Genomic DNA, 17,407 nt, shown 5'->3' with positions numbered 1-17,407 from the left:
TATATAAAAAAGCTCGGAGATTTTGAAGTCAAAATAAATCTGATCTTCTACAATTATGTAGCTGATCAGATAAACAAAAGTACATTATCAAATTATTATAGGTTAAACATTTGTATTTTAAATGTATTTTACATAGCATTTCTAATTTCTCAGTCCTCTGAATAGCTCTCAGTGAGCACAGCTTCTCTTACTGGAATAATCAAGAAGCAATCTCAAGTTGTGTGTATTACAGCCTCCATATATGACTCAGCCATCAGCCTGAACAAAATCCATCCTTGTTTCTCTTTTTTTTACACAACTGTCCAATGTGGCTTCTCCAAAAAGTGCACATCCCTCTTCCTCAGATGTTTTTTGTCCCATTGAAAATCCCCCTTCTCCAACACTCCCTGTCCCCCAAACTACACCCTCTCCCTCTGTATCGCGAGAGACTGACTGGGACAGCAGGCACAGAAATATTCATATACCTGCAACACGAGCAGTTGCAAACCCTTTATGAATAAATAGATTCCATTTGATTCTTCAATACGTTTAGCATCAACGGGGTACAGCCAGACGGAGAGCAATGAATAGTAATTTGAATACTGGCAGACACACTGCCTGCTTAGCAATACAGCCAGCTAGCTGACCAGCAGCTCAAACTTGAGCTTTTATTAGCAGTGCTGGTCTAGCTATTTAGCACCAGGCTTGTTCAATATACATTTGCATTTCATCTTGTTTGGATTTCACTCACGCCAGCGAAAAATAGCGTCTTTTGTGCAAAAAAGGTAAGTTGATTTGACATTTTATTTCTATTGCATGAGATCGTTAGCAAACTAGCCAGCGTTCGTTAGCTAAAGTTAACAGGCTAGCCCGAGTTAGCTTGGTGTGTTGACATTATCAGCATGAGACCGTATTATGACAGTTAACTTAAAATTTTTTCAGTCAGCTAGTTCATCGAAGCGTGTTGTTAAGCCTTGTATGATTTCCCATATTGCGTAATTTTAGTGAAACTGCAGATGACAGGGATTTAAGCTTGATGTGTTTTCCTTTCCAGCTAACTGACTGCACCGGCCTCGCGTTACACACTCGCCTGAAGATGGTGAGTTATCACCGGGGCTCATGAGCATCACTTCAACATCTTCCGCTTATGTAAATCGTCTGGTTTCATATCAGTGTCTCGGTCTCGATTATTTTTGGCTCAAATGCTCAAGAAGCTCCCATTCTTGGTTGTATGTGGCTCTTTAATAATATAGATGAGAAATTAGCACTCAGCAAGTTTTGGAGATATCAGGTGTATTGAGTCTCATAACTAAACAACACCCTAACTATAAACCTATAAATGTAACATTTGCATCATTGGAAGTGCTGCAAAGCTTGTTCTTAGATTGATCATGTTCATGAAATGCTTAGCGATAACTGTTAGAGCCAATTTTGATGTGACATTTACTTTTTTTTAGGACACTTTTGTGCTTAAATCAGAACCTAGACTTAAACATAGTTCTATAATCTGAACAGGATTGTAATGTTAATGTAGATAAAATATAAGTGAGCAGTGAGCACATTTAAATTATTATTACTATTATTATTTGCATGACAGGAGTCACACTGGGTCAAGAGAGAAGTACTGTGAAGTTATTTATTACAAATACTTTGTGCTTTTATAGATAGATAGAAAAAAAAAATCTATCGTAATTTATTCATTTTCATGATTTTTCCAAACCTGTATGACTTTCTTCTGTGGAATACAAAAAAGAGATGTTAAGCAGAAAGACAGCCTCAGTCTCCATTCACTTTCATTGCATTATTCTTCAATCCAAGGAAGTTGTCATTCTGCCATTTAACTCCTCATACAGGTTTGTAACACCATGATGATGATTAAATGTGACAGAATTAAAATTTTGGGGCAAATTATCCCTATAACCGTAATGTCGTTATAATTTCTGTTTTTTTTTTTTTTCAGATTACTTTATTTATGATTAACTATTATTATTATTATTATGATAATTTTTTTCAAAAATAACAGTATTAATTTTATAAATTTTTTCCCTTTATATTTGACATTTAGGTCACAAATCCCTACCACAGAATCTTCGCAGAGCCTTAAAACGAACGGAGATCACCTGAGAACCACCATCAGCTCAGCCTGCTGCTCATGACATGTTTTAGTGATATTCCCCAAACATACATTTACACATTTTGTGTAGAATGTGAACTATTTTAGAGCACCAGACATTGGCGTTACAAAGTTAAATAATCTTTAAATGGGGGAAAACAAATATCAGTCATTTTCAGGCTACAAATTTATGTCTATTCTAAAACCGTAGCCTGATGAGCAGATCGCGTGCCCCCCAGACACACATAGATCACAAAGACCCTGATGTCCCTGATGATCAGTTGGTCTTAAATTGGGCACTTATTTGTTAGTCATGAACGGCTCCCTCTTAACCCCGCCCAGTCCACGGGCTGCGGCTGATTCGTCTCCCCTTCCACCCTCCCCATCTCCATCACCTTCTCCTCCATCTCCATCACTGTTGCCCCTCTCCACAAGACCCCCACCACTGCCTCCTCCAAATCCTGCCAGTCAGCCCTTGTCATCGTTATCTGAAACACCCACACCATCTCCGTCTCCCTGCCTCAGCTGGACCGAGTTCTGTGAGCTCCACGCCCGAGTAGCCGCCGGTGACTTCGCCCGGCATTTCCGGGCCTTCTTGCAGGAGAACCCTCATTACTCCCCTGATTCGGCAGCTGCTTTTTGCCGCCGCTTTACTGACCGATTCGTTCGACATTTCGAGAGCGAGCTCGAGGGGACCAGTGTGGGTAGGGAAGGAACGGTGTGCTGGGTTGCCCAACCCGACGTTACGTCGCTGGAGGAGGACGCAGCATCTCCGTCCTTGTTGCCGCCAGAAGCCGCCACCCTATCCCTGCCCACTCACACGCGGGCTGCACCCAAACCAGTCTCAATCCAGGAGGGCCGTGGCACAGAGCAATTCCAGTGTGCCGGAGCATTTCAGGACTCGTATGCTCATACTCAGATTCTCCCTCCTTCCTCCTCTTCTTCATGCTCTTCCTCTATGGGTGGGAATAATGGGAGGAGGGAGGAGAGGGGAATAGCGGTCAAATATAACCAACCTGAATACAAAGACCTGGAAGAAGAAGACGACAGCTGGGTTGGGCCTGTCGCTGGAGGGGAGGTGGAGACAGATGTAGTAGGAAAAGACAATGAGGACGAGGGTGATATGACTTTGGATAGAGCCGATCTCAGCCAGACTCCGACATGCCCCAGTCCCTCTAGCACACCAGCAAACTCTGGGTCAAAAGGCAATGGGACACCCATTGGGGGTCACTCTAAGAATAAACTAAAAAAGCGGTTCTCTTTGCGCAGCGTGGGCCGCAGCGTCAGAGGGAGCGTGCGAGGCATCCTGCACTGGCGCAGCTCCTCTAGTGACTCTCCTCCGAACTGCAGCTCTGGTAATTCTGCCCCGCTTCCCTCCAGTTACAGCTACACTACAGGCCTGCAAGACGCCAAGAGGAACTCCGCCTCGCAGGGTGTTCCCACTTCTATCCCTGTCTCTCTCTCCCTTCCCCTCTCTCTCCCTCACTCGTCGTCCTCTTCATTGCCCCCATCATCCTCCAGTAGCGCCACCTCTCTGTCGCTCTCTGAGGCCCGTGACTGGCGGAGAAGCAACGGTGATGGGGAAAAGGAGAAATGGAGTCACCGGTTGGAGAAACTGCGGCTGTCTCGCTCACCGCCACCGACTCTGTCCACCACAGCTCCACCTTCTTCAGCCGTGTCGCCCTCGGCGTTACCCCCAAGCAGCATCGGTGCCCAGAGGAAGATGGGCAGGCTGGTACGGGAGGGAGGTGTGACCGTGTGCTCCTCTTCGGACGAGTTTGCCAGCACTCATGGATTCCCAGGATTTCCCTTTGGACTGCTGCATCACGGCACAGACAGCACAGCGTCAGGACATCCCACGGCCATGGGAGGAGCTGCAGACGGAAGGGGTATGCGTTGGCACAAGTGCCGTCTAGTTCTGAAAGAACGAGATAAGGATGGAGGGGATGGAGGGCTGGAGTATTTCCTGGAGTTTTACATCCCACCTAAGGTGAGTGAGATGATTTCTGCTCTTATGTAAATTGTGTGGAAATGAGTATTTACATAGATTTACACATTTTATATATGCACCACCATTGTTCATAAGTTTAAGGTAATGATTTCATGTTTTAGAAGGAAGTCTCTAATGCTCACCAAGGCTGCATTTACTTGATCAAAAATACATTGAAACTTTAATATTGTGAAATATTATATTTTAAAGGGACTCTTTTCTATTTTAATATATTTTGAAATGTAACATTCCTCCAATAAGAGAGTAGATTTTTTTCAGTCTCAGAAATCAGTCTAATATGCTGATTCGCTGCTAAAGAAACATTTATTATTATTCAAAATGTTGAAAACAGTTGTGCTGCTTAATTGTGTTGTTACAACTGTTGATACCTTTCTTCAGGATTCTTTAATGAATATAAAGTTCAGAAGAAATGCGGTTATTTGTTCTTTTGTAATGTTATAAATACCTTTACTGTCACTTTTGACCAGTTTAATGCATCCCTGCTGAAGAGAATATTAATTTCTTGTAAAAAAATCTTCCTGACCCCAAACTTTGAGTAGTGCATGTGTATTTATTTAGTTATTTGTATTATTATAGTTTAAGTTCTGAATCATTTATGTATTATGATGTTTTTGAATACTTCTAGTCGTCCAAGCCCAGAGTGACTGTCCCATGCTGCTCGACTGTTAATGTGAGGAGCACTACAGCTATAGAGGTGCCAGACAAAGAGAACACCTTCCTTCTACAGGTACGTCAGCACAACTCTATTTTTGGTGGTGAAAAAGCAACAAATAATATAGAAATATTCTACAAATATAATATAATTAAGATCTTTTTAATATTTTATACAGAACTGTGTTTGCACGTCACTTTGCATTCAGTTACATCCTGTGTTGTACCACCCATCTCACAGATCCAAATCATGAAATAAATGAACACTTTGTATATCTGCACCTTTGATCTCTTCAGGTGGAAGGTCAGGTGCGGTACGTGATCGAGACCAGAGATGCGGTTCAGATGAGAGCTTGGCTTAGTGACATCAGAAACGCCATTTGTTTGAGGCAAGTCTTCATGTTTCGGATTTTTAATCATTAGAAAGTGAATGTGTGTTCAAAGGTTATAAAGAGATCATTCTTAGTAGTCTGCTTGCATGTATGACAATCAAAACTCAGATCTCAAATGTACTCCTTGACCTTTTCTCATCAGTGAGCAAGAGGATGTTGAGGGAGTGTGTGGCAGTGCTCTCAGTGAGCTCAGCGGTATGACAGAATTCAACGACCGCCTGTCTCAAGGTAAGCGTCTGGAGATGATGTCACCAAGATGTGGTCAGCTGCATTCAGGACAGTATGTGTAATGGGACATGTTCTTACCATCATGTTTGCCAGAGCTAGAATCGGCCCACAAAACTCAAACTGCTTAAATGGAGGAGAGCAATTTTGTGATTAACAGGGATTTAAAACATCTGATCCTGAACTCAATTATTTATATTTGACAGCAAAAATGAATATAAAGGCTTATCAGTAACTACAGACGGTGATATATGAGTATGTGTCTTCACTATAGTGTGCTATGGTGGAGTTGGTGGTTCGCCCCAGCTGGAGCCCTTACCTCCTGAGTTGCCACCCCGTGCCCCTCTTGATGAATCAGACAGTCGACTGCTTGGTGGGGGCGGAGCTAGTCTTGGCACACCTTTTGCTGAAACTCCTGATGCCACAGGTGCTGTACTGTGTGAAACACGCACACATTTTGAGACCACAATGACATCTATAGCTGTGTTTACATGGGCCCTACTAATCAGATTGTAATAGGACTAGAAGCACAATCGGAATAATAATGGCACATCTTGGCCAGATCCAACTAAAATTTCGATCGGATTGTAAGGGGTGGTTTATTCCTTTTGTAATCCGGGTAAGTGGACATGTAAACACTTGATCGGATTGAAAATCGAAACTGGAAAGTACTGTGCATGCAAAGTGACGTAGAAATAGTGTAATGATGTATGATGTATCTGTTCTTCCTGGTGAATTATTATAAAACTCCCCTTTCACTCAGCGTCTGTGAAGTGGAGCAGGACAACGTCCACTAGTCCTTGTTTAAGACTCTCATCAACAGACGACTAGTTTTGGGTGCGGGAAGGGGCACTTTTACTAGCTTATTTTTATTTTTATTTTTTTCAAGTAAACAAAACGGCACAACAGTTTATGTCCTGGTCGTCGCCTAATTAGGACCGGAAATAGATAAATATCAAGTGTGCTTTTTAAAACCGTATGCGACAGCAGAAGGGAAACTGTATATTCATGTAGAGTGCACGTCAAAAGAGTAAATCCGATCAGAAGCTTGTGACATATAAACACACACATCAACCCGATCACTTTATTTATCGTTCATGTAAACACTACGTTCGGATTCGTCAATCAGAATGAATTCATTCCGATGGAAGCAAAAAGTGTCTATGTAAACACACCTTATGTTACTCTAATCCTGTTAATATTTAATGCACTTGTAAATATTTCATGATTAAATAGGGCACAGAAGTCAGTGTTTCAGTCCAAGCTGCTTATTTAATTTCTGCGAAAAACAGGGATATTGAGAAAACAATTTGCAAATAAAGCAGAATCCCTTTATATTCCTGAATATCATTTTAGCTACAAGGAAAGGCATGGTTGCTATTTCAATTAAGTCAGCATGAAATAAAATGCACCTATTTATTTTCTAATTCCATCTTATTGTGAATTATATCCATGCGTGTTTTCTGCTTTTAAGAATTTTTTGATGTTGTAATTCTTAATAAAAAGAACTGGATCATCAGGTGAAATAACAGACTTCTCTCTGGTGACGTATGCTGTCTGCCATGTTTTTTTGATTATCCATTGTCTTCTCTGAGCAAATTATTTAGTAACATGGCTCATATTTTTTTCCAGTATTGCAAAGTTATAGAATTTAAGTTTTTAAATTCATGCATTTAAACCCATTCCCACATGTGTATAAAATCAAGTACGTAGCCATGTAGTCTGCAGATTGCACAAACATTTGTGAAAAAAATGGTTTGTTCTGAAGAATTTGATTGTGTTACTGTGATGGCATGTCGCCTTTGCAATATATTAGTTCATAAAATGTATTTCCTGCTAGATATTCCATAGTCAACTGTAAGTGGTATTATTGAAAAGTTTAATTGTTTAGGAACAGCAGCAGCCATGAAACAGAAGACAACGTAAAGTCATAGAGAGGCGTTCTGAGGTGCATGGTGCGTAAAAGTCACCAACATTCTGTTGATTTCATAACTGAAGATTTGCAAACTTCCACTGACATTAATGTCAGCACAAAAACAGGAGATCGGATTCAACAGGAGATTCATCGAATGAGTTTACAAGGCTGAGCAGCTGCTTGAAAGCCTCACTTCACCCAGTACAATGCCAAGCATCAGATAAAGTAGTATAAAGCATGCTGACACTGGACTGGAGCAGTGGAAACCTGTTCTGTAAAGTGACGAATCAAGCTTCTCTGTTTGTCGATCTAATGGGCAAAGTGGGGATTCCTGACATAACCTGAACACTAACTGTATAGACAACAAACTGTATAGTTTGAAGTAGGGATAATGGTACAGGGCTGTTTTTGAGGGATTAGGCAAGGCCCTCACACAGAGCCATGACCTTAGCCCAATCAAACAACTTTGAGATTATGAGCCAGACTTTGTCGTCCAACAACCTCACAAATGCTGTACTGGATAAAAGGACAAACGGTTGTTATCAGCTGGTATTTAATAATATCTATGTATTTAGAATGTGATATTCTTTAAGCACCTCTTGGTGTAATGGTCAGGTGTCCCAAAACAATCTCCACATAGAGTACACAGATGGAATCCCAGCTACTGACATTAACTCTTATTCTTATCATAGACCAAGATCAGAGGTATTCAGTTTGTTCCTTGTTTTCCACAGGGTCATTCCTGTTCTCTGAAGGTTCTGTTTCAGAGACGGTGGAACATCCTCTGAGTGAGTGTCAGTGGTTCCACGGCACACTGTCCCGTCTTAAGGCAGCTCAGCTGGTGCTGGCGGGCGGCATGGCCAGCCATGGAGTGTTCCTTGTGCGACAGAGTGAGACACGGCGTGGGGAGTACGTCCTCACCTTCAACTTCCAGGGCAAAGCAAAGGTAAATGTGAATGGGGTGTTGTTTTACACTACCATTTAAAAGCTTGAAGTCAGTAAGTTGCTTCTTCCCTCTGTTTATTTAAGTATTTTATTCTCACCAATGCTGCATTTATTTGATCAAATATGAAGATATTATGAAATATAATTAGAATTTAAAGTAACTGTTTTCTTTTTGAATGTATTTATGTAATTAACTTCAGTTACTTCAGAATTACTTGAACTTTCAGAAATCATTCTAATTCAATACAAGTTTATTTGTAAAGCCCTTTTTACGATACAAATCATTGCAAAGCAACTTTGCAGAAAATTAAGTTTCTACAATATTTAGTAGTAGCTTATCAGTGGTGTCCCAGTTTATGTTAATATGGCAGAAATGTACGGAAAAATAAATTAAAGACGTAATCAAACACTATCAACAGCAATTATTATACAATGCAATCACACTTCACACTCTGTATGTTGTTTCAAGGCTAGCATCATCTGAGGTCCTCTGAGGCGTTGGCATCATCTCTTTTCAGGTGTTCTGGATCCAGACTGGAGCCTTTGTAATTCCTAGTTACCACGGGATGTAAATCCCATGACAAAACAGAGAAACCAAGAGAGACATAATTAGCGTAGCTGCTGTTCCAACAAAGTAAAATGAATTTGTTTAACCCAAGCTGAAGAATAATAATGTGCATTTGATCGGTTATAACTGCAGTCCAAAATTATGAGATGCGTTATTTGAATGCTTGACCCAAGAGATGTGTCTTTAACCTCGATTTAAACAGAGAGAGTGTGTCTGAACCCCGAACATTATCAAGAAGGCTATTCCAGAGTTTATGAGCCAAATGCAAAAAAGCTCAACATCCTTGAGTGGACTTGGCTATCCTAGGTACTACCAAAAGTCCAGCGTTTTGTGACCTTAGGGAGCGTGATGGATTGAAGCATGGTAGAAGACTAGTTAGGTACGCAAGAGCTAAACCGGTAAGGGCCTTTTATAAGTAAGTAATAATATTTTGTATCTAGATATGTGCTGGTATTCGGTAATGCAATATATCACGGTATCGTGGGCACTTCTAAATAATGTGAATAATTATATATTACAAATGATTCATAATTTGGAATGCATTTTAAGAATACTTTTCCCATTAACTGGTCAAAATGCACAACACTGCTGTATGCTGCTTGAAAGAGTGTGTGCTCCTGTTTTATACAGTCTATGGTGTACTCTGATGTAAACAAGCACGCCTGAGAAGCACATTGGGGAACAAGTGAGAGATGCGCAGATGGTGCTAAACTGCAGAAAATGTAGCCTTTACTCTGGAAACCAGAGTAACCAGAGTAAAGCATCTGCACTACTTTCTAAAACGTATTTAAATAGTCATTTAAATTTGTGGATTTGCTATTGTGTTCATCACAGTGCCAAATACTTAAATATTTAAACTTAATAGGCTATTATTTTCAAACTTTTTTTTTTCAATTTTAATCTGGACTACAACATGCTCTAGATATTGTTTGAAAGTGTTTTGATTCATTATTGTTTATTCACACTTTACATTAGGGCTTCATTAGTTAACATTAGTTAATTCATTAGTTAAAAAACTGCCAATACAAAATTCTTCTGAACATTCCTTACTCTTAGATATTCCAATATTTGATAACACATTGTTAAAATTGAAAGTTGCAACTGTGATATTTATTTTGTATAATGTGATAATAATACCATATACCATGATAAAAACATGAGCAATTAATTGCAACATGAAAATTGGATACAGGCATATCACTATTTGTAAATTATACAGAACTTAATAGGTAGACTGTGCAGAGACCTAGAATTGGGGTAATATGATCATATTTTCTTGACCTGGTAAGGACTCTAGCCACTATATTTTGGACTACCTGTAGCTTGTTAATTGTAGATGCAGGACAACCACCAAGAAGTGCGTTACAATAGTCCAGTCTAGAGGTCATGAATGCATGAACTATCTTTTCTGCATCAGAAACAGGTAACATGTTTGGTAGCTTGGCAATGTTTCTAAGACAAAAGAATGCTGTTTTGTAATATCGGGAAAATTGTTTTCAAAAGACAAGTTGCTGTCTAATATATCACCCGGATTTTTGAATGTAGAGGAAGTAACAGTTCATCCATCTAGATAAATACGTAGTAGAGTATCATCAGCATAACAGTTGAAACTAATCCTGTATTTTCTAATAAAATTACCAAGGGGCAACATGTATATTGAAAATAGCAGAGTACCTAGGACAGATCCTTGTGGCACACCATATTTTTTTAAATAAATAAACAAAGTTGTAGCGATCAGACATGTAGGATCTAAACCATCTTAAAGACTGCCCTTGAATACCTGTATAGTTTTGTAATCAATCTATGATTATGTCATGGTCTATGGTGTCGAACGCAGCACTAAGATCAAGTAAAACTAGAAATGAGATGCAGCCTTGATCTGACACAAGAAGCAGGTCATTTGTAGTGCAGTACAAGTGCAGTTTCTGTGCTATGGTTGGGCCTGAAATCTGACTGAAATTCTTCATACAGATCTTTTATTTTAATTTTTTTTTTTTATTTGACAGAAATTGAAAATTTTAAATGGGCCTATAATTTGCCAGTTCACTAGGATCTAGTTGTGGTTTCTTAGTAAGAGGCTTAATAACCACCACCTTGAATGGATTTGGAACATGACCTAAAGATAACAAGGATTTAATAATATTGAGAAGCGGTTCTTCTGCTACAGGTAACAACCCTTTTGGTAATTTAGTGGGTACAGGATGTTGTTGGTTTAGATGCAGTGCTAAGTTTATTTAGCACTTCCTGTCCTATAGTTGTAAAGCACTGCAGTTTATCTTTGGGTGCGATGGATGAAACTGAAGTATTAGACTCTGTAGAATCTACATTTGTTATTGTATTTCAGTATATCAGTGTATATCAGTGAAGAAATTCATAAAGTCATTACTATTAAACATTGATGGAATATCAGGTGACGTCTGGTTATTTGTTAATCTAGCCACTGTGCTACATAAAAACCTTGGATTGTTTTCATTATTTTGAATGAATTTGTGAATATGCTCGGCCCTGACAGTTTTTAGAGCCTGTCTATAGCTGTACAAACTGTTTTTCCACACAATTCTAAAAACTTCCAAGGTTTTCTGCATTTGCGCTTAAGACTACAAGTTTCTTTCTTGAGAGAGTGGGTATAACTGTTATACCATAGCACAGTACATTGTTCTCTAACGATTTTCAGTTTGATGGGGGCAACAGCTTCTAATAGAGAAGAGAATCGCTTCTAAGAGAAGATAGTGCCCATGTTCCCAGTCATTTCGTCTAGTTCATGTGTATTTTTGGGCACAAAGAGCAGTTGAGATAAATCAGGCAGGCTATTTGTGAATCTGTCTTTGGTGGCTGGAACAATAGTTCTGCCCAGACGGTAACGCTGTGCCATATATTTAATATTAGTGATACGCAGCATGCACAATACAAGGAAATGATCAGTAACATCATCACTTTAAGGTACGATATCTATATCAGAAAGATTGATTCCATATGATATAACTAAATCTAATATCCTTATTTAATGCTCAGAAAACATTTCTTCTTACCAGTCTTGAAAAAAATTTGCTCGATCAATTAAACTGCTTAATATTTTTAGAAGCCAATACTTAGTTTTCAGGATTTAATAGAAAATAAATATAAATAGAATGTTCAGAAAAACTGCATTTATTTGAAACAGAAATTGTAACATAAAAGTCTTCACTGACATGTTTATCAATTTAATAGTGGTCTACTGATTAATGTTCATGTTATCATTATTGGTAAAATCCACTGGTCCATCTCTAAAATTTAATGCATCCTTTCTGAATAAAATTGTTCAATTCAAACTTTTGAGTGGTAGTGTCCATCTGATGAGAAGTATCGGTATGTGTAAAGTAACATACCTATACAGTATAAAGTAAATACCTCTTCCTTTTTCTTTGGCATCTTTTTCACAGCACTTGCGTCTCTCCCTGAACGAGGATGGACAGTGCCGTGTGCAGCATCTCTGGTTCCAGTCCATTTTTGACATGCTGGAGCATTTCCGTGTGCACCCCATTCCCCTGGAGTCTGGGGGTGCCTCTGATGTCACCCTCATCAGCTTTGTGGGGGCCACGAATGTCCGGCAACCAGGTATTGAAGGCTGGGCTCAACTTTAAGGCATGAGGGTTTACGGCATAGTATAAATAACAGGGAAATGCTGCATTTTTTAGATGACAGATAATTTCTGAGAGCACGAACAGGTGATCACGTGATCACAGGTGCCACTTGCATCTCCCTCAGAACAGCTAAATGGATAAAAAATTTTGTATAAATACACTGACTATACATCCAAGACTTTTAGTAGTTTATTTGACAACTTTATATTTTATACACTGAATTATACATGTTTTTTTATATAAATATAACACTTGGGATTCAAATTTAGAACAATGTTAATTTTTTAAGCAATTATTGGCATGTATTTAATTTGACAATTTAATAATTCTGTTTTGAGAGATTTTCAAAAAGCTCAGAAACTTAACAGCTGATTGAAAGAAAGCTGGACGAGAAAAAACATTTTTATAGGTTATTCATTTATAAATGAAACCCAGATGATATATTTTGCGAAGGTAAAGTCATTTGCATTCTTAGTACGGTGAAAGGAAATTATTATTGATACTCAAGGAGTGAAATATCACCAAGAGTGAATCACAGTAATGCATAGAAATGTTAATACGTACACGAGTCTGCACCTTCACACCACATGTGACATGACATCCATAAACTATGACTCGGGTTGTTTTACTGTTGAATTATTATATCATATGTTTGCATTTCCTGTGCATTTTGATACCATTTCAAAAATATTCACTTGTTTTTTTGAGGGAGAGTAGTATGACTTCATTAACTATGACAAAGTGATTGATTACTTAGTTGACAGCCCTTTAAACAGCTGTTTTGGGGGAGATCACGGTGGGCCCATGAAAGGAAACAAAACAACAAGAAAGATTTCTTAGAAGGCATTCATCTCCTGTCAGTTTGATTGTCTTTAATCCTGGGATGATTTAAGCGACACACATGGTCTTTGGCACCGAGCTTGTGTGTGTCATGTGAGTGGGATGAATCTGGAGAGTGATCATATGTGTATTTGTGTATGTGTGTATTCATAAACAGCATGGTCACCGCATGAGTTGTTTGCACCTGTCACAGAGATATGACTAAATGTGGGATCACCCCGTGTGTGAGATCACTTCCTGTCACGGCATGCTTTTGAAAGGACGCATTGTGCAAGCATCTGCTACAACTACTTGAGCACACACGGATTCATCGCTGCTGCCGGAGTCTGCTGTTGGATGGCTGCGCATGGCTTTGCTTTTTTTTTATTTATTATTCAATGATTGTCTCTTTATTAGATTTCTGTGTGTGTGACCTCTTAAAATGTTCAAAACATTCCTCATCATGTCCTCAAACCTGTATTTCCTTTTCATTACATCATATCATCTTGATGCTACAACTATACTTCTCTTTCATTGCATCTTTTCTCCTATTCTTCTGTTATATTCCATTCTTCTTTCTAACATGAATCTATTTTCTTTCCATAACCTGTTGCCTTCCTTCATTTTGATCTCTGGTCACTCACTAATTCGTAGTGTACCTCTGCTCGTCTCGTCCTGCTTCAGCCTCTGGCTTTCTCCATAGTGCATATCAGAGCTCTGATTGGCTGTTTCTGTTGTTGTTTGTCGTTGGGTCATCTTCGCAGGCCGGGAAAGGGCAGGCAGCCGCCCCACAGTCTGTGATGTCATCACCACGCGCCACCCTGACTCTCCATCAACCCCCATCTCTGACTGTGTGTAAGTGAGACCAGATTCAACAGAGAGAGTTAGACAGAGAAGGTCTGACAGAAGGAAATCAAATCATGCTGGTACATGGGGGTTAGCAAATTAAACACACAAAAATATTAAAGGTATAGCACCAAAAACAGCTTGTTTGATTCTAAGTGTCAGAGACAGGAAGGAAATGGTCATTTGAAAACGTAATTACTGTACCGTTAGCAGTTATAGCCCATTGATAAAGTACAGTAACACAGTAATATTGTGAAACATTAAAACAATTTTTTTTTTCTATTTTAAAATTTAATTTAATGTTCTGATGGCAAAACTGAATTATGAGCATCAATACTCCAGTCTTCAGTGTCACATTATTCATCCATTATATTTTATGGTAATTAGGTGCTCAATAAACATTTTATTATTATTATTATCAATGTTGAAAACATCTGTGCTGCTTCATATTGTCTGTAAACTATTTTGTTAAATGTCTTAGATGCATAAAAACATTTTAATGTAATGTATAACTTTTTTATTTAATGTCTTCACTGAAACTACTAATTTCTTTAAAAAAAAAAAAAAAAAAAGCTAACTAACCTCAAATAATAGTTGTGTATTTCCTAGTGGAATAATATATTTAATGAGGAAATGTAGGGTGGGCCAGGACTGAATCATCAAAGTGACAGTCATCATGCAAATCATTCATTTCCAATGTACAGAGCAACTACATTTCCCCCAAATTATGCAAACATAAAAACAGTTTTTTCACATTTGCATAATAAGATGAGGAAACCATATTAAGAATGTAAATAGGGTCCATTTTAATTTCATGGCAGCTGCTATAGTAGATGACAGAGTAAATGGTGGGAAACATTTTGAGGAATACAGGATGTGAGGAAGAGGAAGCTTGTTAGAATAAGACAGAAAAGAGGTAGTGACAGGTCATCCGTTCACTTCAGTGCACATCTGTCTGCTTAACTTCCTCATTCACAACTGGGTTTCAGTTGCACACATCCATCCTGAAATGTGTGTCGCAGGGTAACACATTCATTTAACCTTTGCTCATTATAGCTTGCGTTAATAGCAATCTTTATTAAATGTCACACATTTGCAGACAGTGAGCTCTGTCTCCATATAAACGTGATTCAGTATGTAACGAATGCAATCAATCGATGACTCTTTACAGCTGTTTAGTGGAGGCAGGGTGTGAACAGTCTGTGTGCAATGTGTTGACCAATTCCATTACTAGCATGTCTCATAGCTGAGATTTCCTTGCATCTTATTGTCATTCCTCTCAGTTTTTTGTCTTGTGCCCATTCAAATGTCATCCCTCTCACCTCCTCTCTCTGTTTGCTGTCCTCAGACTTGACCAGCAGACCCCGTAGTCCTCCTCAGCCACCTCCTCCCCCTCTGCCTCCCGGACGCCCTCCGCCCCCAACCCCGCCGCAGGAACGAGGGAGCGAAACGGAGGCCGCTGGAGCAAGCAGCGGGGCGGAAGAGTGCGAGGAACGGGAGCGGGACCCGCCCCTCCTCCAGCTGGAAGGGGTGGAGGGCGAGGAGAGAGAAGGAGGGAGAGCAAGAGCCGTCGACAACCAGTACTCCTTCTTCTAAAACGTGGAGAACAACGAGGTGGGATGGAGGAAGAAGAGGAGAGCCCTTCACAATCAGTTTTCAGTATTCTCCAGCGGAAGAACTGACCGATGGGTCACACGACCGAGTTATTAACACTATTAAGCATTCATGGTACGAGAGAGAGATGGAGAGAAAGAGAGAGAGAGACACCCAAACACATAAGCATATATGATACTGACGGTACAATTTATTAAAACACTAAGTAATGGTACTACACTAAACTGGAGGTGCATTGTGAAAATGTTGGTCATCTTTTACTCATTGGTTCTCCAGTGTTTGTCAGTGCGAAAGGTCCTCTGGTGCTGCTGCAAGGGAAGGTACGGAAGTGTGAGCACCGCCACTGAGCTGGTGTTGTGTTTTTAGCAACTTATTTCTTGAAGAGTCCTTCACGTCATCGCAATGTCAAGTCATTACAGTGTCGGACTCACTTATTGATTTAGATGGCTAGTATTCTTTGACCCTTCGCACTTATAGAAAAGGAGTTTCTTTTTTCCCTCAGGTGAGAGGAGATTGTTACCCACCAGCACTCTTGTTATTATTAGTAGTGTTATTATTATTACTGGAGCTGTTTAAGCTGTTTTCTTTTTGTTCTGCCACTGACAAACTACGAATGTCACAAAGTAATAACTTTTTATCCTGTTAATTTCAATTGTACTGATTTTTGCTAGTTCAGTAGCGGGCATTGCCTCGAGCCTAACAACGTCCACTTTTGCCAAAAATTTTCAAGCCCAGTCCTCTGAAGTCCATTAGTATTCTTCTTCTTCTTAAGGTTAATTACCATATTAAACATCTCCATAGACTCCATTATTACCTCAGAGTCCTGATCTGTCGCCTGGCTCCTCTGCTCTCTCTCTCCCTCTCTTTCTCCCTCGCTGTCTTTGCATCCTACCCTTCCTTTTAGCTTTACAGTCTTTGGTTTTATTGGTGCGTTTATTTCTAAGATAGATTCCAGAGGAAGGAGAGAGAATGTCCTTCATTAAAAAAAAAAGAAAGAGAAATTATTGAAAAAACGATAATAACTGATGATGGTGATGATAATAATTGTCCAAATAATAGTAGTTTTATTTTTTGTTCGTTTCAAAATGCCTTTATTTTTGTTGTTTATAATATGAACGCATAATATTTGTTCTCCAAAATCAGTTTTTCTGTTTCTAATTTGTTGTGCCTTCTTATATCTGTTCTAACCTCACTCTGTCCCACTGCGTTCTCCTTCAAACTGTGCTTCGGTATCCACAGATTTCAGGAAAACTTTTGAAAAGGAAAAATAGATAAAGAGCCCCTTTCTTCTTGTGCCTTTTCATGTTGTTAATTGTCAGTCCCTCTTGTTTCGTGCCAGTCATTCTTGATTTTGTGCCTCAGTCTGTCTTTTTGCAGTGTCTGCCATCCAGTTCAGTGCCTGCATCTGTATTCTCCTGCTTTGTCTCTCTCGTTCTGTCTCTGCTTTTTCACTTGTTCTCTTCTTTATCCTACAGATCATTTGTTATTTGTTTTCTCTCCATTTTCCCTGTGCTCCCCCCTTTTACCCTTTATTTAAACCTCTTACTGTGCCTTCTCTCTCTTTTCACTTCTCTCTCTGTCTGTATGTGCTGGGACCGTGTGTTAAGGTGGACATTGTTGCCCACTCTGTGTAATTAGTTTCAGGTACTACATTGAATTAAATGATGATGATATGATATAATATAATTATTCTGAAACAATATGTCTTG

The 17,407-nt window shown here is 39.3% G+C and overlaps 1 protein-coding gene across 3 annotated transcripts; it reads left to right on the top strand.

The window, feature by feature from the left end:
• Positions 1 to 374: 374 nt before the first annotated feature.
• On the top strand, positions 375 to 17,400 carry LOC113044010 (SH2B adapter protein 1-like). 3 transcript variants are annotated; one of them, XM_026203608.1, is made up of 11 exons: positions 377 to 764; positions 1,034 to 1,078; positions 2,045 to 4,082; positions 4,729 to 4,830; positions 5,052 to 5,143; positions 5,289 to 5,374; positions 5,646 to 5,798; positions 8,021 to 8,232; positions 12,219 to 12,393; positions 14,003 to 14,093; positions 15,433 to 15,607. In XM_026203608.1, exons 3-11 carry the CDS (start codon positions 2,406 to 2,408, stop codon positions 15,452 to 15,454), a joined length of 2,610 nt encoding a protein of 869 aa, XP_026059393.1. In that variant the 5' UTR covers positions 377 to 764; positions 1,034 to 1,078; positions 2,045 to 2,405; the 3' UTR covers positions 15,455 to 15,607. The 3 variants fall into 3 exon arrangements, with proteins under 3 accessions (XP_026059374.1, XP_026059393.1, XP_026059384.1); XM_026203589.1 differs by lacking the exon at positions 14,003 to 14,093 and having other exon boundaries at positions 375 to 764; positions 15,433 to 17,400; XM_026203599.1 differs by lacking the exons at positions 377 to 764; positions 1,034 to 1,078; positions 14,003 to 14,093 and adding an exon at positions 1,743 to 1,832 and having other exon boundaries at positions 15,433 to 17,400.
• Positions 17,401 to 17,407: the final 7 nt, after the last annotated feature.

The sequence above is a fragment of the Carassius auratus genome, chromosome 3, assembly GCF_003368295.1.
Source record: "Carassius auratus strain Wakin chromosome 3, ASM336829v1, whole genome shotgun sequence".
Classification (NCBI taxonomy): Eukaryota; Metazoa; Chordata; class Actinopteri; order Cypriniformes; family Cyprinidae; genus Carassius; species Carassius auratus.
The sequence above is the reverse complement of the archived record's forward strand: the minus strand, read 5'-3'. Positions and strand labels throughout refer to the sequence as shown.

Excerpts from the sequence above, each read along its gene's own strand:
- LOC113044010 (XM_026203589.1), top strand. The coding sequence starts at position 2,406 with ATGAACGGCTCCCTCTTAACCCCGCCCAGTCCACGGGCTGCGGCTGAT. Across the intron at positions 4,831-5,051 it reads AGAACACCTTCCTTCTACAG|GTGGAAGGTCAGGTGCGGTA; the intron begins GTACGTCAGCAC and ends TGATCTCTTCAG. Across the intron at positions 5,375-5,645 it reads CAACGACCGCCTGTCTCAAG|TGTGCTATGGTGGAGTTGGT; the intron begins GTAAGCGTCTGG and ends TCTTCACTATAG.